The 25,287-nt window shown below is 46.0% G+C and overlaps 1 protein-coding gene across 1 annotated transcript in view; it reads left to right on the top strand.

Annotated features, from left to right (window-relative positions):
• Positions 1-25,287, top strand: part of MAN2A1 (mannosidase alpha class 2A member 1) — a 370,906-nt gene that overhangs the window by 253,222 nt on the left and 92,397 nt on the right. The window contains exons 13-14 of the mRNA XM_082259950.1: positions 1,235-1,400; positions 12,127-12,357. Of these exons, the coding sequence (XP_082116076.1) occupies positions 1,235-1,400; positions 12,127-12,357 (397 nt within the window). The remainder of the gene's footprint in view (positions 1-1,234; positions 1,401-12,126; positions 12,358-25,287) is intronic.

Here is a 25,287-nt window from a genome sequence, read left to right on the forward strand (position 1 = left end):
CCTCAAAGCATGATGCTGCCACCACCTTGCTTTACTGTAGGGATGGTATTGGCCAGGTGATGAACAGGGCCTAGCCTCCTCCAGACATGTTTGCCTTTTCAGGCCGAAGAATTGAATCTTTGTTTTATCAGACCAGGGAATTTTGTTTCTCATGGTCTGAGAGTTCTTCAGTTGCCCTTTTGGCTAACTCAAAGCAGGCTGTCATATGCCTTTTACTGAGGAGTGGCTTCTGTCTGGCCACTCTACCATACAGACCTGCTGGGTGGAGTGCTGCAGAGATGGTTGTTATTCTGGAAGGTTCTCTTTTCTCCACTAAGAAACACTGGAGCTCTGTCAGAGTGACTATCGGGTTCTTGGTCACCTGGTTAAGGGTTAAGACCCTTCTCCCCAAATCGCTCAGCCTGCCTGGGCGGCCCACTCTAGGAAGAGTCCTGGTGGTGGTTCCGAAGAACTTCCATTTACGGAAGATTGAGGGCACTGTGCTCTTTGGGACCTTCAACACTGCAGAAATTTTTCTGTACCCTTCCCCAGATCTGTGTCTCGATACAATCCTGTCTCGGTGGTCTACAGAGAATGCCTTGGACTTCATGGTTTGGTTTGTGCTCTGACATGCATTAACTGTAGAACCTTATATAGACAGGTGTGTACCTTTCCAAATCACGCCCAATCAACTGAATTGGCCACAGGTGGACTCCAAGTTGTAGAAACATCTCAAGGATGATCAGTGCAAACAGGATGCACCTGAGCTCAATTGTGAGTGTCATGGCAAAGGCTGTGAACACATGTGATTTTTGTTTTTAATTTGCAAAGATTTCAAACTTCTTTCACGTTGTCATTATGGGGTATTGTTTGTAGAATTTTGAGAAAAATAATAAATTTAATCCATTTTGAAATAAGGCTGTAATATACCAAAATGTGGAAAAGGTGAAGCGCTGTGAATATTTTCTGGATGCACTGTATAATTTAACCCATCAATCTATTTTCACTCAGACAGGCTCTTGCGCTACATAGTTGATGGTAGATCTAAATGAGATTTTACAGACAGATCGTATAGAGAGCTTAATACAGTGTACACTTTACTTCTACTGTACACCACTAACTTATTCTAGTTGATGCTTCCAGTTTTATGGGTTTTTTTCCCCAGCATGTCACAACTTTGTGGTACCTTCTTTAAAGTAGAACACTTAAACTTTGAAGATAAATTATAAATGTTCTACTTATGTCTGTCTTACAGGCCCATTGCAGTCTTTAATCCTTTCGAACAAGAGCGTTTGTCTGTTGTTTCTGTGTATGTTAGTTCTCCAAAAATTAAGGTGATGGATGCAGAAGGAAAATCTGTGAAAGTCCAGATCAGTGCAGTATGGGATGGAGCTACTGTGGTTTCTCAGGACACTTATCAGGTATGTGTTTTTTTTTTTCACAATTGCAGTCTAAAGTTCAACAAGTTGGCAAATACACAGTGGGGGGAATTTACTAAAACTGGTGCACACAGAATCTGGTGCAGCTCTGCATAGGAAGTCAGTTTCTAGGTTTTATTGTCAAAGCTTAATTGAACAAGCTGACGTTAGAAGCTGATTGGTTCTGGAGAATGTGATAGGGGGCGGAGAGCACTAGTGAGTGCTGGAGAGCACTTGGGGGGGGGGGGGGGGGTGGCAGAGAGCACTAGTGAGGGCTGGAGAGCACGGGGAGGGGGGGGGGAAGCAGCAGGGTGGCTGCTTATAGAAGAATCAATCGCTCCATTTTTCTCCTGCAGCCTCTAAATGCCTCTGAGAGAAGTGGGCTTTAAGAGGCTGTGGGAGGAAAATACAAAGATTGATTCTACTATGCAGCGGCCCCACCGCTCCTCCTATCTAGACACACAGGGAGCTTACTTTCCCTCTGGTCCGGCCTCTCCTCCAGATCCCCTCCCTCTTCATGGATACAGGTTATCGGACCTGCAGTTTTCACCCCCCAGCCCAACGGCTGAACTGGTGGCCAGCCAGATGAGCGGAGAGGCCAGGTGAGCGGCTCAAGAAGTTGCCTTAGACCCCACCAGGACATTTAGCCCGGTGGCCCTGGTACAGGGGTGTTAACCCTTGCCTATGCTATCCAAAAAAAACATAATTTCTCTTTCGTTCATCGACGGATACAGCGCTCCATAAATAACTAGTGGGTTTATATTGCCTCCTCAGGAGTAGGACTAGGCAGAACAAAGAACACCTGGCAACGCCCATTGGCCGTCCTCACCTGGTAAATAACTGCCCTCTCTGCTCTAGGTAAACAGTTTTATTCTGTTTAATCGGGAGTAAGGACCTAGGCTCCCGGCTGGGGTCTCTCGTCCTAGCAATTTTCTCCTTCCTTACATCTTTCTTTGTTTTCTCTCGGGAGTTCTACAGTCGCCTGCCGGGCTTGGCGACGGGCTGGATAATCCAGATATAGTGGTTCCCCCCAGCCCAGCCAGCATGCGCGTGCAGACTGCAGCTACAACAGAGGCTGACCCGCGAGGTAAATGACCAGGCTTGGGTCTGAGTCGCAGCGGTCTCTTGGCCGACAGCTCCCCTACTTCAGTGGCGAGGAGTTCTGTCTGGAGCGTTACCCACACCATGGAAGGGTAAGTACAGCCCCCCCTCCCCCTTTTGGTGGCTTTCTTTGGGGGGGATGCAGGTAACTTCCAGGGACGGTCGGACCTGCCTGCAGGGTTCTCCCATACCATCCTTAAATCCCTCACTGAGCTGGGCTTCCCCCACTACCATTTCCTGCTGTCTGGACCTAGAGTCGGGTGAGGGTCCTAGGGCAGAGAATGTAGCAGAGACCCCTGGAGTCTCCCCCGCACTATCCCCACTCTGTAATGGTCCTGGGATAGTGTGTGTCCCGCGCTGGTAGTCTGGAGGGGTCCCGGTGTAGGGGACCTCTTGGTGCATGCCCTGCTGTTTGCAGTGTGGGTATAGTGCAGGGGGGTCCCAGTGCAGAGACCGGTGCAAAGTGCACAGCAGAGTCTCCATTAAACGTGTGTCCTACCTTCAGGGAGGATCCCCTTGCAGAGGGTGCAGGAAAGATCCTGGCAGCATGCTTCACTGTTAGTAGCTGATTGTGGCCATTTTCCCTCAGTCTGGCTGGTCTCCGGTTGGCGGCCATGTTTATGTTGTCAGATAATGTCATGGGGGCCATTTTCCCGCAGTCTGTGGGATGCTGGAGACAACTGAAGCCTTGGATGCCAAAGCTCCCCTGTTCCTCTTCCTCCACAGCTTCCTCTTCTTGTGCTTGGGACATATGAACAGGGCTAGCGTTCATGATGATGCTGGGTTTTGAATTTTTGGTGCTCCTCTGGTCGGTAAGGTGAGTCTTTGGGGGTTCCTGTTATTTCTCTCTCTGTTGATGGGGGTACCCTGAGCCTTAAGTGGGATCCTTTAGTGGTGCCAAAAGATCATTTTTGTACTGAAAGGTCTTCCTTTCCTTATGGAGCCTCCGGGTCACATCTCCCCCACTGACCCCCTCATGAAGGTGGCAGGTCTCTCTAAACCCCAGCTTCCCATGGTTGCACTGATGGTAGTCCTGCAGTCCACAGTGTCCCGGGTGGAAGTGGCGTGTGGTCAAAGACCCTGGAGAAAGCCCTCCGCCCTTCCCTGGCTCAGGCTGTCTAATCTGATTCTGAGCCTGATGCCGCCGTGCAGGTGGATTTAATATCACACCCTTTGATCCATCCGATAGTGAAGATTCCTCCATGGTCACAGCAGCGAATGAAAAAGCACTAGTAGACGCACTTATCACTGCAGTGCGTGAGACTTTAAAAATGGAGGATGCTGCTGATGTAGCCACAGATGTGGCTGTGTCGTTTGGTACGTATAAGTCGCATCATACTCCAAAGGTGTTTCCTTATGTGCCTTATTTTGACAGGTTTTCCTGTTAGGAATGGGAACAACCAAAATGACCCTTTGTTGTCCCCAAACGTTTTGCTGTACGTTACCCTTTTGTGGAGTAACTTTTAAAAAAGTGAGCTAGTCCACCAGTGGTGGACCCTCCTGTCTCCAGGTTGAATAAAGCAACCATGATCCCGGTAGAGCATTTTTTCTCAACCTTCCTAATGCCACGACCCTTAATACAGTTCCTCATGTTGTAGTGACCCCCAACCATAACATTTATTTTCGTTGCTACTTCATAACTGTAATTTTGCTACTGTTATGAATTGTAATGTAATTATCTGATATGCAGGATATATTTTCATTGTGCAGGAGATGCAGGGGCCGCGGGCGTGGTGCAGGGACCACGGGCGTGGTGCAGGGGCCGCGGGCATGGTGGAGGAGATGCAGGTGCTACGGCATGGTGCAAGAGCCACGGGCATGGTGCCGGAGATGCAGGTGCCGCGGGCATGGTGCAGGAGATGCAGGGGGCAGGAGATTCAGGGCATGGTGCATGATGCACGGGCTGCGGGCATGGTGCAGGAGATTCTCCTGGAGAATCTCCTGTACCATGCCCGCAGCACTGCATCTCCTGAGGAGATGCAGGGGCTGCGTAGGGGTCTCACCATTTGGTGAGGTGCCTTGGCTTTGAATTAAAAAATGGCACCAACACGTCACCGTGCATGCGTGTACGGGCTTTCCTGAGCAGTGTACCTGTCGGGTGTTGTGCCGCGGTGCGTTCCCTGCCTAAGACCATCGGAAATATGTGTTTTCCGATGGTCTTAGGTGACCCCCTGTAAAAGGGTCGTCCAACCCCTAGGTTGAGAACCGCTGCAGTAGAGGAATCCCCATTCTTTAAGGACCCGGCTGACAAGAAAGCGGAGGCTGTGGCATGCAGCATGTTTTCTTTGGCTGGTTCAGCATTGCGGACAGTTTTTGCTTTAGCCCTAATGTATCAGACCCTAACTGAATGGGCCAAGCTTTTGCGCCAGGGCCTGGGGGGTGAACAGGTCCCCGCTGCTTATGTTGATTTAGCGGACCAGTTGGTCCATGGGCTGCAGTTTTTGTGATGCAGCTTTGGATGCAGCTCCTGTGCTGTCCAAGCTTTCTGTTTCAGTGGCGGGGGTTAGTGGCTTAATTGCTCCGCAGACCAAGCCTCTAAGAAAGCTCTCATTGATCTGTCCTTTCAAGGCGATCGCTTGTTTGGGGGTACCCTGGATGACATAAAGGGTATCTCGGGGCAGGGGGGAAGAGTACCTTTCTGCCACAGTCAAGGGAAGGAGCCTCACCGCAGATGGCGGCCCTTCTCAGCCCGTAGAAATTTATTTTGTGCTTTTGTGACGAAGAATAAGGGAAATAGATCTTTTAAATCTTCCCCCGGGAGGATCCTAGCAATCTTGGTCTGGTAAGCCTAGAGCTAGCTTCACCGGACCAGCAAACAAGACTCCTTCAGCATGAAGGTCTGCCCTCACCCATTATTGGGGTGAGGGGACATATTCGCTGGTTTCTGGCCCCGTGGACTTCCTTGGTGAGCGTCAAGGATATCCGAAAAATGCTTCTTATGGGGGTACCCAGAAAGGGGGACAAAGTTTGTCTTTTTCAGATTTTTTTTAGGTCCCGAGTCTCCTTGTGCAGATTTAATTCCTTCAGAGGTTCAGGTGATGTCTGAACTACCTAAGACCGCCCCCATCTCTGTCCAGGGATTTGATTTGCCTAGGTCTGATTCTATTTCTGACCAGGGTGGTCCTTCCTCTGCACAAATTTCAGGGACCACAGGCAGTGCTTCACTGGCTGCTGTCACACAGATAGCTCTCTCTCCCATTTTTCATACAGGTTCTGAGTCTGGTGGTATCCGCCTTCAAGACAGTTCTGTTTGCTCAGTCTTACATGCAGCGCCTTTAGCAGGTTCAGCTCCACAGAAGGATACCGAAGTTTGTGACAAGGTCACGGGGTCATCTGATAGACACCGCAGTCCAAGGGCCACGGTAAGGCCAGTATCATCCTCAGCTAAGAATTCTTCTGCCGTTTCTGCGAGGAATCTTCCAATCATCCTGGTGGCTGTAAACGTCCCTTGGGGGCTTCCTCTCAGAGAAGACCAGTTGTCCCAAGGGCTGATCTACCATCCTGCTTTACAGTTGCTGGTTTTAATGGCTTCGCTATTGAAAGCCAGGTTTTGAGGGATAGAGGTCTGTCTGTGATCCCTACTATGTTGAAGGCGAGGAAGTCACCTTCCAGCAAGATATACCATTGTACATTTCTTGGTGTGAGTCGATTGGCGCTGATCCTCGATCCTTTTCTGTGGCTCGGATCTTAACCTTTCTTTAACAGGGCATTGATCAGAAGTTGGCCTGGAGTACCATCAAGGGCCAGGTGTCTGCCCTGGCAATCTTCTTTCAGAGACCCCTAGCAATGCACTCTTTAGTTCGTACCTTCATTCAGGGGGTTCGACCTGTGGCCCCACCTGTACAGTCTCTTTTGCCGCCGTGGGATTTAAATTTAGTGCTTTTGGTTCTCCAGAAACCTCCATTTGAAAAAATTCAGGAGATTCCCTTGCCTACTTTATCCCAGAAGGTGACATTCTTGGTGGCTATTACCTCGGCTTGCAGAGTATCAGAATTGGTGGCATTATCCTGTCACAGTCCCTATTTAGTGGTCCATAGGAATAAAGTGATTCTTTGTCCCTGTCCATTATTCCTGCCCAAAGTTGTCTTCATTTGAATGAGGACATTGTGTTGCATTCCTTGTGTCCCAAGCCAGCTCATCCCAAGGAATTCCACAAAAAAAGTTCAAGCGCCAATCCTAAGTGCAATTTCCATGTTGTGTCATAACCCCAAAAATGGTAGAGACTGTAAATCAAGTGCACCACGGTCGCCTACTCCTTAACACAGGATGGTGTATGCAAACAGTTAAACAGAAGAGAAGGATGGCTCTCAGATATGCACTTATGGTAAGTGGAATAGAAGTAATGACCCCAAAAACATTGATGGTCTTCGTTGTAAGCCTTAAAGGTTTAATAAACATATGCAGTTAAAACATAATAAATCAAGGGTCCGGTTTGAAAGTACTTTCTTTGATTTATTATTTTTTATCTGCATATGTTTATTAAACCTTTAAGGCTTACAACAAAGACCATCAATGTTTTTGGGTCATTACTTCTATTCCACTTACCAGAAGTGCATATCTGAGCGCCATCCTTCTCTTCTGTTTAACCATCCCAAGGAATTGGCTTTGCATACCTTGGATGTGGTTAGTGCGATTCAGGTGCATCTGGCAGCTACTGAGTCTTTTCGGAGGTCAGACTCTTTTTGTGGTTACGGACCAAGAAAAGGGCTGGCCACTTCTCCGGCTACCATCTCTAGATGGATCAGACAGACTGTGACTCAAGCCTATTCCATTAAAGGTCCGGTTCCACCTTTCCCTATCACGGTGCATTCTACTCGTGCGCTGAGTGCTTCTTGGACTTTCCGTCAGGCTTCAATATCGCAAGTTTGCAAGGCAGCCACTTAATCGTCCGTGCATACCTTTACAAAATTCCAGAAGGTAGATACTTTGGCATCTGCGGATGCTTCTTTTGGCCGCAAAGTTTTGCAGGCCCCTGTTTAAGAGGGGCTGTTCCTTCTTAAGGGGTGCTTTTTCTTTAAAACTTTATTTTTCAGACTGGGCTCCTGTGTCCTAGTTATGGGCTCTTATGTTTTAGCCTTGGGTTATTTTCCCCCACCCCTCATTTTCCTTTTGGCGCTGCTTTAGTTATGATTTATGTAGTGCTGTGTCCGCTGATAAATGAAAGAGAAAATGGGATTTTTGTACTTACCGGAAAATCCATTTCTCTGAGGTCGACAGACACAGCACTAGCCTCTCTATGGAGTTCTGATACTTCTAATACTGCTTGCTACTAAACGGATTACCAACAGAGAGGTGGGTGTTATACCAGTTGAGGACCTCCCATAGGTGTAGCCAGGTGTTTTTTGTTCTGCCTAGTCCTACCCCTGGAGGAGGCATTATAACCCACTAGTTATGATTTTTGGAACGCTGTGTTCGTTGATGAACTCAGAGAAATGTATTTTACGGTAAGTACAAAAATCCTTTTCTTTTTTTTTCTTGGTGGAGTTGCACTTAAAAAAAAATGTACCCGTTTCTACTTACATGAAAACTTAAAAAAAGCTACAGATCCTATCTTGTTTGCAACCTGGGGACTGCCTGTAGTTGCAAAATGTTCTTCCATTTCTTCCTTGTTAGTACCACTTTTCCATCTTTTTATTGCCTTCTGACAACCTTTTTGCGACATGTTGCTGCCATCCATTTTAAATTAACTTATGTTTTTCTTTAAAATCGTACATTTTCTCTGTTTAACCATTTGCCAACCAGCTGCCGCAGTTTTACATAAAATGCTTTGTGTAGCAGTTAGTGTGGGCGCCCACGTGCTGATTGGCTAGAGGGGGGGAGCCAATCAGTGGGTCTGGTGGCCGCGTTGTCCGCCAGATACCTGTGATTGCTCCCCGTGGAGACAGAACGGCGGTCTACCAATGTAAACACTGCAGACCGCTGTTCTGTGAGTGATAAACACAGGTATCCTTTGTTCCTCCTATATAGGAACACAGGTCCCTGTGTTCATCCAGTGAGCCAATCCCTCACACAGTTAGATAACACCCCCTAGGCACACATTTAACCCTTTGCTCGCCCCTGGTGTTTACCCCTTCCCTGCCAGTGTCAGTACAGTAACAGTGCATATTTTTAGCACTAATTACTGTAGTAATGTCATTAGTCCCCCCAAAAGTGTCAAAAATGTCAGGTAGGTGTCCGATATGTCCCCTGCAATGTCGCAGTCCCGCTAAAAATCCCTGATCGCCGCCATTACTAGTAAAAAAAATAAATAAAAGAAATCTAAATCTTTCCTTTAGTTTGTAGACGCAAAAACCTATTTGCGCAAAAACCTATTAATAGACACTTATTTTTTTTACCAAAATATGTAGTAGAATACATATTGGCCCAAAATGATGAAAACATTTAGATTTTTTATTGGGAGTGTTTTATAGCACAAAGTAATAAAAAAAAATGTTTTTTTTTTTTTTCAGAATTGTCGCTTTTTTTATTTTTTTGCGCAAAAAATAAAAATTACAGAGGTGATTAAATACCACCAAAAGAAAGCTCTTTTTGTGGGGGAAAAAAGGACATCAATTTTATTTTGGTACAGCATCGCACAATTGTGCAATTGTCAGTTAAAATAACGCAGTGCCATATCACAAAAAATGGCCTGGTCATTAAGGGGATAAAACCTTCTGGTCCTTAAGTGGTTAAAAGTTTGATTTGTTTTCTCTTTTCTTTTGTGCATAAAATATGGGTTTATGAGGTTTGAAAATCATTGCATTCTCTTTTTATGTAGATTGTACACAGAAGTAAAAGGTTATGTCCATATATTGCACCATGTTACACCCATATTTAGGGTGTAACATGGTGTAGATGCCTCCCTTACACCCTCCAACCACACGTGACCTCCCTGCCACCAAGGCAGACAGACTTGTATTTCTCAATGAAATGCAAGTGCAGTGGTCACTTGTAGCTCAATGACTCTTCCTCCTGCTCAGTAATTGGAAGCTGTTCCAGGGAGCTGTAAAAGAGTCTGCATGGGCGGCATTGCAGAAGACTATCATTGCACTCGCGATCCACTGATTGAGAGTGCAATGCTTTGCAGGCTGATGTAAAAAAGAAAAAAAATGAACATTTCAAAATATGTGCATTTATTATGTTTTTTTTAACTTGGACTTAGCCTTTAAACTTAGCTGTTCTGTAAGTACTTGTTAAGGTCTGATCCCTTTTAAATATAGGCACCTCAGGCTTTGCATCAAGCAATAAAAAAGCAATGGCTTTGAAATAACAGAGCCCAACTCTTGAGGACGTGGGTGTATGTCATCTGGTCTGGTCCAGGTGCTTTGTTTGGCTTTTTTCTTTTATTTTCTGTCTAAATGTTTCTTGACCATATCAATTTAAAGCGGAGCTCCGGCCTCAAAATTGAAAAAATCGATGTCGGGCCATCCGCTTGCTGAGTGCAACCTGAAAAAGAAATGGATACTGCCAATTTTTTTAATTTTTTTTTTTTTTTGGTCACTTACCTTTTGGTATAGAAGAAAATGTACTCACCGTCCTTCCACTTCCTCCCTCTGTGGCCGCGGCCAGCGCCGTCACTTCCGGTTTGCGATGACTCCTGGGAGCTGAACGTCACCCCATCCCAGAAGCTGTGCAGGGATGCCACGCCTGCACCGGAAGTGACGAGTGGGGCCGGTGCAGTGCATTGTGGTACTCCGACGTCACGGAAAAGAGGACACGAAGAGGGACGCTGCGGCTTCAGCTGCCCACACCTGAGATGGCAGCGCTGGAGAAGAACTTTTCAAGGTAAGTGTTTCTTCTTACAGGTAAGTGCGACCCCAGGACAGTTCAGAGGCTATCCATTATGGAATGTACTAGCCCTGACTGTCTCGGGGGTATTTTTAGCTAAAATTGACCCCCGAGGCTTTAAGCCATTGGGGTTCTTCTGGGGCTGTGTCAATATTGTCCCTATAATGGACTTAAACTCCCCCTTCTTACTTTGTGTAATGTGTGAAAAGTAGTGAAGCAGTGTGAAACAGCAATCATGTAAATTTGGATTATACTTAAAGGTAAACAGTACAATACTTTTTTCTCTGTCGCTCATTGACAGACGCAGTCCTCTTGATTAATAACACATTGGGTTATACTGCCCTCTACAGGAGTAGGACACTAGACGGAAGGAAAACGTTCTGGCCACACCTTAGGGGCAGTCCCAGAGGGTATATCCTTTCACTTCCTGCTACAGGATGTCAGTTTTTTCTGTCTAGTTAGGAGTAAGGACCTAAGTTCCTTGCTGGGATCTTTGTCCTGGCAGGATTTTTTAGAAAAACGTATTAGGCAGCTTTTTTTCTCCAGTGTTCCTGTGAGATCTTCAAGCAAGTACGCTGAAACTGGGCGACGGGCTGGATGTTAAGATCCAGTGGTCACCCCAGTCAGCCTGCGAGCGCGTGCAGGCCCTAGCTCCGCGCTGGGTCGGCCGCTACATAGTCCCACTGGACGGGGACTGACCCTGCGAGTTAAACATCTCGCCTGGACGCCGACGACCAGTTGGAAAATGAGTCACGGCGTCCGCATTGGTCGACAGCCCCCCCACCTCGGTGGAGAGGGGTTCTGTCAGGAGTTGGCGCCCGCCTGGTTCCGGTATGGTGAGTAAAATGTTCCCCCTCTCCCCCTGTCGGGTTTGTTGGTGGACGCGGGCCCCTCCCTGGGATGGTTGGACGCTCATGTTTCTGGGTCCCCCCTCTATCCTATAACAGAAGGCGCACTCTACTCGGGCGCTTAGTGTTTCCTGGGCCTTCCGCCATCAGGCGTCAGTGGTCCAGGTTTTCAAGGCAACTACTTGATCGTCGGTTCATACCTTTACAAACTTTTATAAAGTTGATGTGATGGCATCGTCGGATGCCTCTTTTGGCCGCAAGGTTCTGCAGGCCGCAATTTGAGGAGATCGTTGGTCTACCTCGAGGGTTTGTTGGCTGGTTGGCTCCAGTTAGGCCTTCTGGATTTCGATTTCTGTTATCCCACCCCTCATTTGTGGCACTGCTTTGGGACGTCCCAATGTATTATTAATCAAGAGGACTGCGTCTGTCAATGAGCGACAGAGAAAAATGGATTTTTGTAAAATCTTACCGTAAAATCCTTTTCTCTTAAGCTCATTGACAGACGCAGTACCCGCCCCTCTACTTTTGAGTTGAGTTGGGTTAAATTCTCTGACACTGCTTTGTGACATAACTGACATCCTGTAGCAGGAACTGAGAGGATATACCCTCTGGGACTGCCCCTAAGGTGTGGCCAGAACGTTTTCCTTCCGTCTAGTGTCCTACTCCTGTAGAGGGCAGTATAACCCAATGTGTTATTAATCAAGAGGACTGCGTCTGTCAATGAGCTTAAGAGAAAAGGATTTTACGGTAAGATTTTACAAAAATCAATTTTTTTTTTTATAAACATTTTAGCTGGACTGGCTTCAAATTAGGCTTTATGTGATTCCAATTACAAGCAACAGAAGTCCGCTTCCTGCTACAGATAATGGAAATTCCTTGTCAAACTGAACTTTGCATCAGGCAGATTTTCACTATTAACTTGTGCTTTGCTGACTGTTGCTCAAACTGTAGCTCTTAATTGAATAGCCATTTTCTTGTACCCTCTAATTATCTTGCTTTTTTTGTTCCCAAAGGTCTCATTTTTGGCACATTTACCTCCCCTTGGTTTGGCTGTTTATCAGCTGGTGGAAGCGGAGAGTCCAGAAACTGTAAAGGCGGATTATACAATTTTTACTAGAGGGAGAAGTAAAATCACATCCAATGGGGTCTTCTATGTTAGTGAGTTGGATGACCTCATCCGGGACTTAACTTTAGAGAATTCCTATCTAAAGCTTGGGTTTTCGCAGACATCTGGACTTCTGGAGGTAATGTTCTTGCAGTGAAAAAAATGTTAACTTGCTATATAAATCAGAGCTTGCTATATGTAAAAACCAAACTCTCTATAGCTCTGTCTGTCATGCATCATTACAGGACACAGAGGGCTTTATACACATGGATATGTCGGTTATGCTGCAACCTTTGGGTGCATAGACAATGGCCAAAAAAAGGCAGGGATTTACACCCAGGCCTAACCCCTCCCAACTCAGCTAAGCCTCAGTTCTAGTGTTTGAAGGTATTGGATACACCTCCTTGTCTCTTTAAAGGTGTTTTTTTTTTTTTTTTTTTTTTGGCGGGGGGGGGGGGGGGTTTGGGAACAACTCTTCAGGTGTTCCTTATACTCCTACTGGAGCAGAGGTGGGTTCTATTGACTGGTCACTATGGTCAGCATGTGAAGAGGTACTCTACCCAGACCCTGCATGCAAGAGTGGGGATTGTTTGTGATGTCTGCCAGTTGGCGCTAGATCCTGCAGACAGTGTGCAGCATACCCAGTGATCCCCCCTGCAGAGAAGTCCTTGTAGGCCCTGCAGGGTCCATCTGCAATGATGAGTGAAGTTTGGGTCTAATGGCCCTTCAGTGTGGACTGGTGAGTGCCTCTGTGTATAATGGAAACGTGGCAGTCCTTTCATTGTTTCCTAGGTTTGGAGTTTTTATTTGGGCACTATATGGCCGTTTTTTTTTTTTTCCGGATAATGCCATATAGCAGTGGCAGTGTGTGAAAGGGACGGTCTGGTATGGAGTGCACCTGATGACATGCGCAGGCACCAGTTTGCTTCACGTTCCAGAATGATCTGTTTTTGATGAGCCACTGGGCCGCACACAGACAAAGACAATAGTCCATCCAGTTCAACCTGTATAGGTGTTTGTGGCTGTAATCATCTCACATAGCCCTGAATGTTCTGATCCTTGAGATGTACGTCTAAGAGTCTTTTGAAAGCCACCATACTACCTGCAGAAACCACCTCTTGTGGTAGAGAATTCCACAATCTTGTAGCCCTAACAGTAAAGAACCCCCCACGTTGCCTGAGGTTAAAACGCTTCTCCTCTAATCTCATCGTATGCCCTCGAGTCCTCATGCAATCCCTTCGACTGAACAGCTTTTTTTCTAAGCTGAGATCCCCATTGAGATATTTATAAATTGTTATCATGTCCCCCCTCAGGCGTCTCTTCCCCAGGGAGAATAAATCAAGCAATTGCAGACGCTCTTCATAATTAAGGTCCTCCAATCCCCTAATCAGTTTAGTTGCCCTTCTCTGGACTCTCTCCAGCTCCAACACATCCCTCCTGAGGACTGGCAACCAGAACTGGACAGAATACTCCAGATGTGGTCGGACCAGAGTTTTATAAAGTGGAAGGATTATACTTTTATCTCTGGAATACATCCCTTTCTTTATGCATGCTAATATTCTGCTGGCTCTGGCAGCTGCCGCTTGACATTGCATGCTATTGCCTAATCTATCATCAACCAAGACTCCCAGATTTTTCTCCATTTTTGATTCCCCCAAGGGTTCCCCTCCTAACGTGTATTGTGCTTTTATGTTTCTAGTCCCCAAGTGCAAAACCTTACACTTCTCCACATTAAACCTCATTTGCCAAGTCGTTGCCCACTCCGTTATTTTGTCCAGGTCATTCTGTAGAATATCTGCTTCATGCTGTGCAGTTATTGCCCTGGCCAATTTTGTGTCATCTGCAAAAACTGATATCGAACTCCTGATCCCGACCTCAATGTTGTTTATGAATAAATTGAACAAGGTTGGTCCCAGGACTGAGCCTTGGGGGGACCCCGCTTACTACCTCATACCAGTCTGAGTATGCGCTGTTTATTACCACCCTTTGGACACACCCTTTTAGCCAGTTCCGTATCCAAGAGCAAACCATGCTGTCGATACCTGCAGACCTTATTTTATAAATTAAGCGCTTATGGGGAACGACAAGAACGCCCATTTGGAAACCCGTGCTGATTACTGCTGATGATGTTGTCTTTAGCAAACTCTACGATATAGTCCCTTATCATCCCCTCCAGAAGTTTACATACTATTGATGTCAAACTGACAGGCCTATAATTTCCCGGGATATGCCTCTGACCCTTTTTGCATATCGGAATCACGTTGGCTTTCCTCCAATCCCCTGGTACATCTCCTGTCCTAATACTGTCAGCAAAGATCAGGAACAGTGGTCTAGATATAAACTTACTGAGTTCCTTGAGTACTCTCGGATGTACGCCATCCGGGCCCAGTGATTTGTTTGTGTTAAGTTTATCCAGCCTTTCCCTGATTTCACCCTCTGTTAGCCATAGTGGCAAGTCCTGTGTATTACTACTAACCATACAGCCATGGTCAGTGTACCCCTCCTTTTCCTGTGTAAAGAATGTCGAGAAAAAAGCATTCAGCACGGTTGCTTTTTCAGTGTCCTCTGTAACCATCCTCCCATCATCGTTAATTATGTGTGCAATATGCTCTGCCCTAGTTTTTTTGCTGTTGATATATTTAAAGAATTTCTTTGGGTTTTTTTTACTATCCTCCTCTATTTGTCTCTCAAAGTTGATTTTAGCCATCTTGATTTCGTGTTTACTTTTCTTATTTGTCTCCTTGTATTGCTCAAAAGCCGATACTGTGCCCTCTGCTTTATATTTCTTGAAGGCCATTTTTTTTTCCCCTAATACGTTTTTTAACGCTACGGTTTAGCCAGCCAGGTTTGGCTTTGTCTCTTCTAAATTTATTTCCCATAGGAATGCACTGCAAGATGCATTTGCTTAATATGTTCCTAAAGCATTCCCATTTTTCCTCTGTGGTCAGTGATCCCAGGGTTTGGTCCCAGTTTACCCTTCCCATCAATGAGTACAATTTTGGAAAGTTTGCCCTTCTGAAGTTTAGGGTTCTTATGTTCCCCACTTGCCTTGTTATATTGTTATTTACACTAAATGTGATTATCCTGTGATCGCTAGAGCCCAGGTAGTCCTGGACTCCTACCTCCGAGATTAGGTCTGGGTCATTAGTGATCAATAGATCCAGGACTGCGTTTTCCCTAGTCGGAGAGTCCACCAACTGTGACATGTAATTATCCTGTAAGGTTTCTGTGAATAGATGGGCCTTCTGTGAGTGTGTAGTCCCCTCTTCCCAGTCAATGTCGGGATAATTGAAGTCCCCCAATATGATGACTGATCCCAGTTTTGCCACTTTACCCAATAATGCTAAAAATTCCAGCTCTACCTCCTCCCCTTGTTTAGGTGGCCTATAGCAACCCCCCACAGTTACTTTTCCCTTTTCTCCTTCCCTATGGAGTTCTACCCACACAGATTCTAAATCCATGCTCATCCCTTCCGTAATGTCACTCCTCTCTATCACCCTTACATTGTTCTTGACATAGAGACATACCCCTCCCCCTCTTTTCCTACCCTGTCCTTCCGGTACACCGAATACCCTTGGATATTGGCCAGCCAGTCATGTGAGGGATCGAACCAAGTCTCCGTTATTCCCATAAGGTCTATGTCATCCTCATGTACTAACATTTCCAACTCATCCATTTTATTTGCTAGGCTCCTGGCATTAGCATATACCCCTCTTAGTTTTACGGAAGTTAAACGTGATTGGTGGTTATGTTTATTCCTGTTTGGTCTGAGGATTTCCCGCACAGACCTACCAATTGACATTATGGACCTACTGTCTCTGCTGACTCTACAACTGCCTTCAGTCCTTTGCTCCCTCCTGACTGACTCTACTTCTGAGCCCTTCCCCCCGTCTCCTAGTTTAAAAGCCCCTCCAACTTGGTGGCTATCTTTCTCCCCAAAAGAGCTGTACCGTGCCCATTAAGGTGCAGCCCATCCTTACTAAAGAGCCGGTAGCCGACTGAGAAGTCAGCCCAGTTCTCCAGGAACCCAAACCCCTCCTTCCTACACCAATTCCTCAGCCACTTGTTAAGTTCCCTAATCTCCTTCTGCCTCCTTGTGTGGCAGAAGGTACAGGCAGTATTTCAGAGAAAACCACCTTGGAGGTCCTATTCCTCAATCTATTACCCAAGTCCCTGAAATCGTTCTTTAGGATCCTCCACCTTCCTTTTACTTTGTCATTAGTGCCCACATGCACCATGACCGCTGGGTCATCCCCAGCCCCGCACAATAATCTGTCTGCCAGATCCGCGATGTGCCGAACTCGGGCGCCCGGTAAACAACATACTGTTCGGCTACCGAGATCTTTTTGACAGATTGCCCTCTCTGTCCTCTTGATAATTGAGTCCCCAACTACCACAACCTGTCTAACCTTTCCTGAGTCACGGTCCCCCTTCTTCCTGGAGCCGCCACTCCCCTGGCAGCTGGGGGAGGGCGCCTGCTCCAGCTCTGCCACCTCTGAGTTGATATCCCCCTCAACCTGCAACTTGGCAAATTTGTTAGGGTGTACTAACTCAGGACTGGCCTCCCTGACACTCTTCCCACTATCCTTCCTAACGGTCACCCAGCTGCGTACCACTGATGCTTGCGTCTCCTCTTCTCCTCCCTCCTCTATGCTGGCCCCTGCCAGCGCCTGATGGGTCATGTCCAAGCTCCTTTCCAGGTTGTTGATGCAACGCAGTCTTGCCTCTGTATTCTCTAGATCCAGGATCTGGTCTTCCAGAGCAACAAGTCGCTCACATCTTGCACAGCAGTATTCGCCCTTGATTGGTTCATCAAGGAACTTGTACATGGCGCAAGAAGTGCACTGAGTGGCATCCGCAATCCTGTTGGACATTATTACCCACTACTCTATGGGGATAATGTTAACTACCTTCTATTCCTTACCTACACTACCTCTAACTCCCCTGGTACTAAACCTGGGGTACTCACCAGTCGCTAGTATACTCACCAGTCGCTAGTATACTCACCAGTCACTAAGATACTCACCAGTCACTAAGATACTCACCAGTCACTAAGATACTCACCAGTCACTAAGATACTCACCAGTCACTAAGATACTCACCAGTTGCAAAGATACCAGTTGCAAAGATACCAGTCGCAAAGATACCAGTCGCAAAGATACTTACCAGTCTTCCCAGGTACTCAGTCGCAGACACAGTCACACAGCAATCAGTCGCAGCACAGTCACACAGCTTTCTCCCTCTCCTTGTTTGCAGCTGCTGCCTTACTCACAGCTGCTGCCACACTCACTGAGAACGGATGGTCTCCTCCTCCTCCTTACTGTGAACGGACGGTCTCCTCCTCCTGGCACCCTCACTCTCCTCCGCTCCTCTCCGCAGTATGGTACGGTGCGGCGGTTTCCGACCTCCACCCCCGCGCTCGCAGAGCGCGGTCGGTCGCAGAGCACAGTCGGTCGCAGAGCACAGTCAGTCGGTCGCAGAGCACAGTCAGTCGGTCGCAGAGCAGTCGCAGAGTAGTTTAGAGTGAGCTGAGCAGATAGATCAGCGCAGTGCATATCGTTCCACAGCTACCCCTCTGTCTATAGTAGCCCCTTAGTAACCTGTATTGCTTGTAGTTTTGTACTTGTAGTCCCCCACCAGCCCACCCCCCTACCAGCTGATCAGTTGCTTCCTACTTGCGTCCCCGGTCAGGTCCTGTCAGGTCCTTGTCTCCGCCGCCGCTGCTCTGTCCCCGCTCTGTCTCCCTGGTCACTCGGTCACTCCCCAGTCACCCTCCGAGGCTCCCGCACCCGGCCCCGGCTTCCTAGTGCGGCTTCCCTCGCACGTGCGGCTCCTTCTCCGCTCCTCCTCCACACACACACACACAGCTCCCCTCGCTGTGCACGGATCACTCGCAGCTTCCGGAGTGATGATGGGAAGGTGTTCTCTTTACTCTCCTCCTTTTAGAAGGAGGATGAGATGTCTGAGAAAGTTCCTCAGAATGCAAAAGAGAACGAAATGGAATCTATTGTGAAGGAGTTATCTCTGGGTCCAGTACTGTCTGACACAAGCCTATAGTGGACTTCTGGTTCATGTGGTACGCTCTAACTTTAAGTTATCACAGCTGGAATCCTCTTCCCCTAAAGTCGCTGATTTTGGGTCATGACTGCCACCTAAAATCCCCAGGTATGTTTTCAGTACACCCTTACAAGAAGTGATGTATGTCAATTGGGCTCACCTTGGTAATATTCTATCGACTTAGCCAGTCATGCCATACACCACATCCCAGAGAGTGTATAATAACAATGTAAAGATGAAGAAAAGGGGCTTTTGAGGTGTTGGCTATCCCATTCAGCAAAAAAAGGTTTACTCAGATCCATAAAATATTTGTTTTATTCATCAAAACAATAAAAAAGCTTTCTTCATACCAAAAGTAAGTAGAATAGCTATACAGCAGTTTTTACATATATCGAACAACAATTCATAAAAAGACCAGAAAAAGCAAATCACCCCCCTTATTTATATACAAAGTGAAGAAGCTCAAACTTCTCCCACAGATTGACTGTGCACGTAGGAGGAAAGGGCTGCTCCCGATGCATTTCGCCTGTATGGCTTCCTCAGGGGTATTTGGATAGAAAGGGTTCAACTAGGTGACTACAATGAGAAAAAGAAAAAACATACTAATACATAATTATAAAGAGAAAAAATGGTGGAACCTGCGCTATGGTAACCAACTGAATATAAAAGCGTAAGCTGCCTCCATCTTACTCCTATAAAATAGGGGTACTGTATCAGGGTGTTTATGTCAAGGGTTGGTCTATGGTGCTAACTATTTAAGAGGAAATATATACCACTATGTGAAAAAATATCTATTAAAACAACTTTTGAATGTTGCCCATGTAGTGGTGTGTTTCATAAAGTGCTATTGTGCATATATAAATGACAACTTTAAACCACAATTACAAGTAAATAGATATGTGAAACTTGTTAAAGAAAGTGCCAGTGCTGTGCGTGATATGGTTGGTGCCAAGAAATGTAAAATTAAATACCAAGTATAAACCACAAATGCAAAGGCACTTTTATTTAACAAGTTGCGCATATTTATTTACCTGTAATTGTCGTTTAAAGTTGTAATTTTATATATGCATAATAGCACATAATGAAACACACCACTACATGGGCAACATTCAAAAGTTTTTTAATATATATTTTTTCACATGGTGGTTTATATTCCCTCTTAAAATTGGGGCGGGGCTAGCCGGCAAGATGGCTGGCTGCATGTGATCGGAGCTCTGCAGGCCTCCACTCGAGCTCCATGCAGTGCACCTTGATACCCACCTTGATCCGGACCTCCATGCGAGTATTGCGGCAGCTTGCGATACATGCCAGGCAATATGAGTAAGGAGACAAGTAGGGAACGTCCCGCTACGGGAACAGAACGTTTGAAGGAGTTTGTGCGGACCGAGAAGCAGGAAGTGGAGGAAGCAGCAGCAATACACAGAGCAATATGCCGGCAGAGAAACAGGTACATTCTCAACTTATGGCTGCTATAACTACAAGTAATACTATGTTGACTGGTAAAATGGAAGAAATTAGAATGGATATTGGTTTAATACACCATGATCTGCAGGCTGAAAAAAGGATATCCTCATTAGAGGAGAATTACACTCCAGTGCCAAATCGTATATTAGCAGCTGAAAAGCAAGTAACATACCTTAATCAAAAAGTTGAGGACTTAGAAAACAGATTAAGACGCAATAATATCAGATTTGTGGGTTTACCGGAGAGGGCTGAGGGGAAGAATCCTGGAGAATTTGTGGAGACATGGATTAAAACCCTATTTCCTGATACTACTTTCTCCACAGCATTTGCAGTAGTAAGAGCCCATAGAATTCCTGCAAAACCACCAGCCCCTGCAAGACCTTTACTTGCACGATTTTAGAAATGTAAAGATCGGGATCTTATACTACAGAAAGCAAGACAAAAGGGCACCATTCAATATGAAAACGCACAAGTATTTTTTTTTCCCTGATTTTTCAATAGATCTACAAAAATTGAGAGCTACCTTTTTTGAAGTTAAAAAAAATTAAGAGAACGACACATCTACTCCATGGCATACCCTGCGAGGATGAGGGTGGAGGAAGATGGGAAAATATATTTCTTCAATACTCCGGAGAGTGTACAAGAGTGGCTTTGCTCGAAAGGAACTATAAAGTGAAAGGACAGAAAAGAATCTTGCCATTTTCCTTTGTTTTTCCTTGTAATGAAAAAGAAAAGAAGCATGTAGATGATAGAATGACGAGGTGGGGGGAGGGAAGGGACTGGGAGTCGAGAAACAATTGTTTTGTTTTTGTTTTTTTGTGTGCGTTTTTTTTTTTTTTTGCGCGGTTCCTCTCCCCCTCCCTCCCTCCTCCCACCCTCCTCCCACCACTGGTAAATCTTTGAGCCATTTCTTTTGTTTTTTTTTTTTGTTTTTTTTAAGGCTTAGCAAAAATCTTTTTATATTATTCCTTAGAAAAAACATAAACTTTTTCTGAGAATAAGGTGGGAGCTTGAGTGGAGGCCGCAGCTATATTGTCCTTGCATGCAAATGATTGTATGCTCGGGCAATGTCACATTGTCTTTTTGGGAGTAAGGCCTATTGGTCAAAATTTTGCTATATGTGCATGATGATTTTTCTTTTAAAAAAAATTTTTATTTTTTTTTTGGTAATTTTGTTTGTAATCTTTTTTTCCTTTTCATATTTTTTCTTGTTACTTTTGAAGATCGCTGTGTCCTGGTGTGCCCAACTAACCTCAATAATTATATTGGTTTAAAAGGAGTACATTGCTACGGGATATTATTATGATAAATGTCATAGATAGACGGTAAGATATATGGGATCTCTTTTGGGGATGTGAACCTACAGCTATATATAGAAAAAAAAACCTCTAAGATGACTACACAATGTAGATTCCTATCATGAAATGTTAGGGGTCTAGGGACTCCCCAGAAGAGATCCCAGGTAATTACAAATATATTACAAACTAAAGCACAAATTGTATGCCTGCAAGAGACACATATGATCCCAGATACAACAAATCAATTGTGTAAACCCTGGATTCAATGGTCAATACACTCGAGCTATTCAACATATGGAAGGTGGGGGTCACTGCTTGTTCATAGGTCGATACCATGGAAGTGCTTTAAAAAAAAAAGGTAGATCCTGAAGGGCAATATGTATTTGTAGGAGCTCAAATGTATGATATACCATTTGTTATTTTAGGTATATATAATCCACCACCTACTACATTAAGTGTAATTAAAGAAGCTATGCTATTTGCAAGTTTATACCCAGAGGCATTAGTGCTATGCCTGGGAAACTTTAATCTTCTGTGGGACCCGCTGGTGGACAGGCATGGACCCCCTCTAAAAAGAACTCGAAAACCACTTATGTTTCGTGAGTTAGGGGAAGAATTTGGATGGAGAGATTTGTGGCGAATGCTTAATCCTCGGACCAGGGCTTATTCCTGGGCCATCCTAGGAAGGGGATGTCTGTCAAGAATAGATCTGGCGCTGGGAAATGATAAAATTATTTCTAGGGTTGTCTCTGTTGAATATTTGATTAGAGGAGTGTCTGATCACTCACCACTCCTGGTAAATATAGCAAATAGGAATTGAGGGAATGAAGCAAAACTGGAAATTTCAGCCATATTGGTTATCACAGATTGGAACGCACGATCGTATACCTGAACAATTGCAGATATTTTTAGAAACGCATGGATCCCAAAGAGATTTGATCTTTTTGGGATACCTTGAAAGCATATCTACGGGGGGCACTTAGATCAACAATATCATATTAAAAGAGCCAGGAAACGGAAGATCTAGAAGAGCAATGTAGAGATACAGAAGCTGCGTTTTTGAAAACACCAACTGAAATAAATAGGGAACTTTGGTGGTTCTCAAAGATCTCGGCATCGCTAATTGTGCTCTCGTTTGTCTGTGTTTCTGGACTCCTGATGCACTTTACTTTCCTACTTCGTTTCCTGAAGTGCCTTCGTAGATTCTCCTGCGGATCCATCCTTAATGCGGGCCCTGTCTACCCTGCTTGTTCCTCTCCTGTTTTTGGACACTGCTCTCCTGCTGGAATGTCGATGTCTTCTATCCTGCTTGCTGCTGGGGACCCCTAGTTAACTCCTCGATTCCCGGGATGACTTTACATTATTTGCCGGCATGTTAGTTCATTTTTCTACCGACAGAGGAATGCAGAAGATGTCTGTTATTTCCCCCCCCCCCTTCCCCCTTTTTCTGTGGCAGGAGCTTTTTTTCTTGTCCTCCCCCCGGTTTTTTCTTTTGCCCCTATCCTGGGTTGATGTTCGCATCATAGGGATTTTGACTGCTAACTGTTGTTGGGATCCTAGGCTCTCTATGGTTGGGATGGAAGAGCGGGGTGGGGGGGTTGGGTTTGTTCTGGTTTTTGCTCTAACCTACTTGGGTTTTTTTGCCACTTTATGCTTGCTGATGCTCCCTCTGTGTCTCCCCCGTTGTATGGTTGCTTCTACCCCCCCTCGGTGGTGTCTGCGGCTTATCAGCTGGAGGGAACCTAAGTTCATACGAAAGTTGAAGTCAATATGTTGTCTAATTCTTTGAAAATTGTTTCTTGGAACAGGGGTTTGAACTCTCCTCACAAGCGGTCCCTGGTCTTCTCTTTCCTCAAACAATACAAACCACATATTATCTGTCTCCAGGAAACTCATCTTACGGCTCCTAAACATTTAGCCCTTAAAAGAGCTTGGATTGCTCGTTCTTACCATGCCTTCCATACCTCTTATTCTAGGGGGGTCTCTGTCCTTGTTGCTAGGTCCCTCTCAGCAGAGGTGCTTTGAGTGAGGACGGATCCGGAAGGCAGGTATGTCCTGTTGTCCCTGCAGGTTGGCCGTTCTGTTATTAATTTAATCAACCTATATATCCCTCCCCCATTTTCAGCAGACCTGCTTCACAAAGTCACTTCTTTCATCCTGGATTCCCCCATGGGTCATGTTCTCTATGTGGGGGACTTTAATGCAGTTATTGACCCTGCCATGGACCGCTTGCGGGGAGAGGGGCGTATTTTCCAGTCCCTGCTGGACTGGATTCAGGTATATGGTTTCGTAGACGTGTGGCGCTGAAAACACCCAGACGCTAGACAATATACATGTCACTCTGATTCCTTTTAAAATGATGTCTCGTATAGATCTGGTTTTTGCTCCCTCCCATACCCTTCCGCTCATCGCTGGGGCATCCATCCTTCCTCATGGGATTTCAGATCATGCCCCAGTGATGGTGGAACTCTCTCTCCTGCCGGCCTCCAGCCCTCCGCTGTGGCGTCTCAATGCTTACTGGCTGTCTGACCCTACGGTTCTGGGCGCTTGCACTAAGGGGGTTTCGGAATATTGGGAAACTAACCTGCTTACTGCGGACTCCTTGACGGTGTGGAAGGCGTTTAAGCCTTCTGCCCGGGATGCCTTTATGTCTATTACGGGTATCCTCCGTAAAATTAATAGAATTTGCACTGAGGAGCTTGAGGCTGCTATGGTAGAGGCTGAGGGAGCCTATGCGGACCGAACCTCTCTGTCCACACACGCTCAGTGGCTTCAGGCCCGTAGAAATTATGAGCTCCGCCTACTGCATCTTACTCAGAAACGTTTGCTGTATACTACTCAGAATTTGTTTGAACATGGTAATAAGGCAGGCCGGCTGTTGGCCTATTTGGCTCGACCTGAGTATTCTCCCACTTCTGTCACGAGGATTCGTGTTTCCCCCGACAGAGGTGGTGGATGCTCCATCGGGCATTCTAGACGCGTTTGTCTCTTTTTTTTACCGACCTTTATGCCTCCACTGCCCAATATGATGAGGCCTCCCTGTCTCTCTATCTCACTGACATTACCCTCCCCTCTCTGGCGGCTCAGGATGCTGAGGACCTTGAGGCCCCGCTCCAGATAGAGGAGATAGAGGCTGCCATCGGACAGATTTCCAAACACAAGACCCCTGGACCTGACGGATTTTCCCTTGAATGGTATCCTTAGTTTAAACACCTCCTTAGCCCTCACCTCCTCCGCACCTTTGATGCTGCCTTGGCAGCTGGGGTGCTCCCCCCGAGGCCTTGATTATTCTACTTCTTAAACCCCGTAAAGATCCTCTACATTGTGATTCTTATAGATCCATATCGTTGAATAACGTAGATGTGAAGATTCTTGCCAAAGTGCTAGCCAACCGATTGAATAGGATTATTCCTTCATTGGTACAGGATGACCAAGGAGGGTTTATCCCAGGCCGCTCTACCCGCATGAATATTCGCAGATTGTTCCATAACTTACAGTACCCACATCCTAATTCCTCGACTCGTGTCATTGTTTCCTTAGATACCTGTAAGGCCTTTGACAGTGTAGAATGGCGTATTTTACATAAGTTTGGGTTTGGTCCACGCATGATTGCTTGGATTAAACTTCTCTACATCGATCCTGTTGCTCGAGTTAGGGTGAATGCTGTGATCTCCCCAGAATTCTCTATCTCCAGGGGTACGAGGCAAGGTTGCCCGTCATCCCCACTTTTGTTTGCCTTAGCCATTGAACCTCTGGCTGTCCGTATCCGTTTGGCTTCGGACATTCGGGGTCTGGCTATTGGCTCTATTGACGAGAGAATATCCCTTTATGCTGATGATACTCTTGTCTACTTGGCAGATCCCTCCGACTCCTTGTAGGCCCTCCTCAGGGAGATGGAGAGTTTTGGGGACTTTTCGGGCTTTCGCATAAATTGGTCTAAATCCACTATCTTTCCGTTGGACCCAGCAGCAGAGTCGGTGATCTATTCGGGTTCCAGGCTTCAGGCGTCCCACTCCTTTCGCTACCTTGGGGTTATTATCCAACTGCCGCTACACTCCTATGTGTCCAATAATTTATGCCCTCTCATTGATCTCCTACAACAACGGATCTCTCAGTGGATAGATCTTCCCCTGAATCTGATTGGGCGAGTTAATATGATCAAAATGATTTTCCTCCCGAAAATTCTGTATGTTTTGGCCAATGCTCAGGATAGCCTTGGATACTCTAAAACTACCCACGCACATGGCTGG

Source organism: Pelophylax lessonae, assembly GCF_965119305.1.
Source record: "Pelophylax lessonae genome assembly, chromosome: 1".
NCBI lineage: Eukaryota > Metazoa > Chordata > Amphibia > Anura > Ranidae > Pelophylax > Pelophylax lessonae.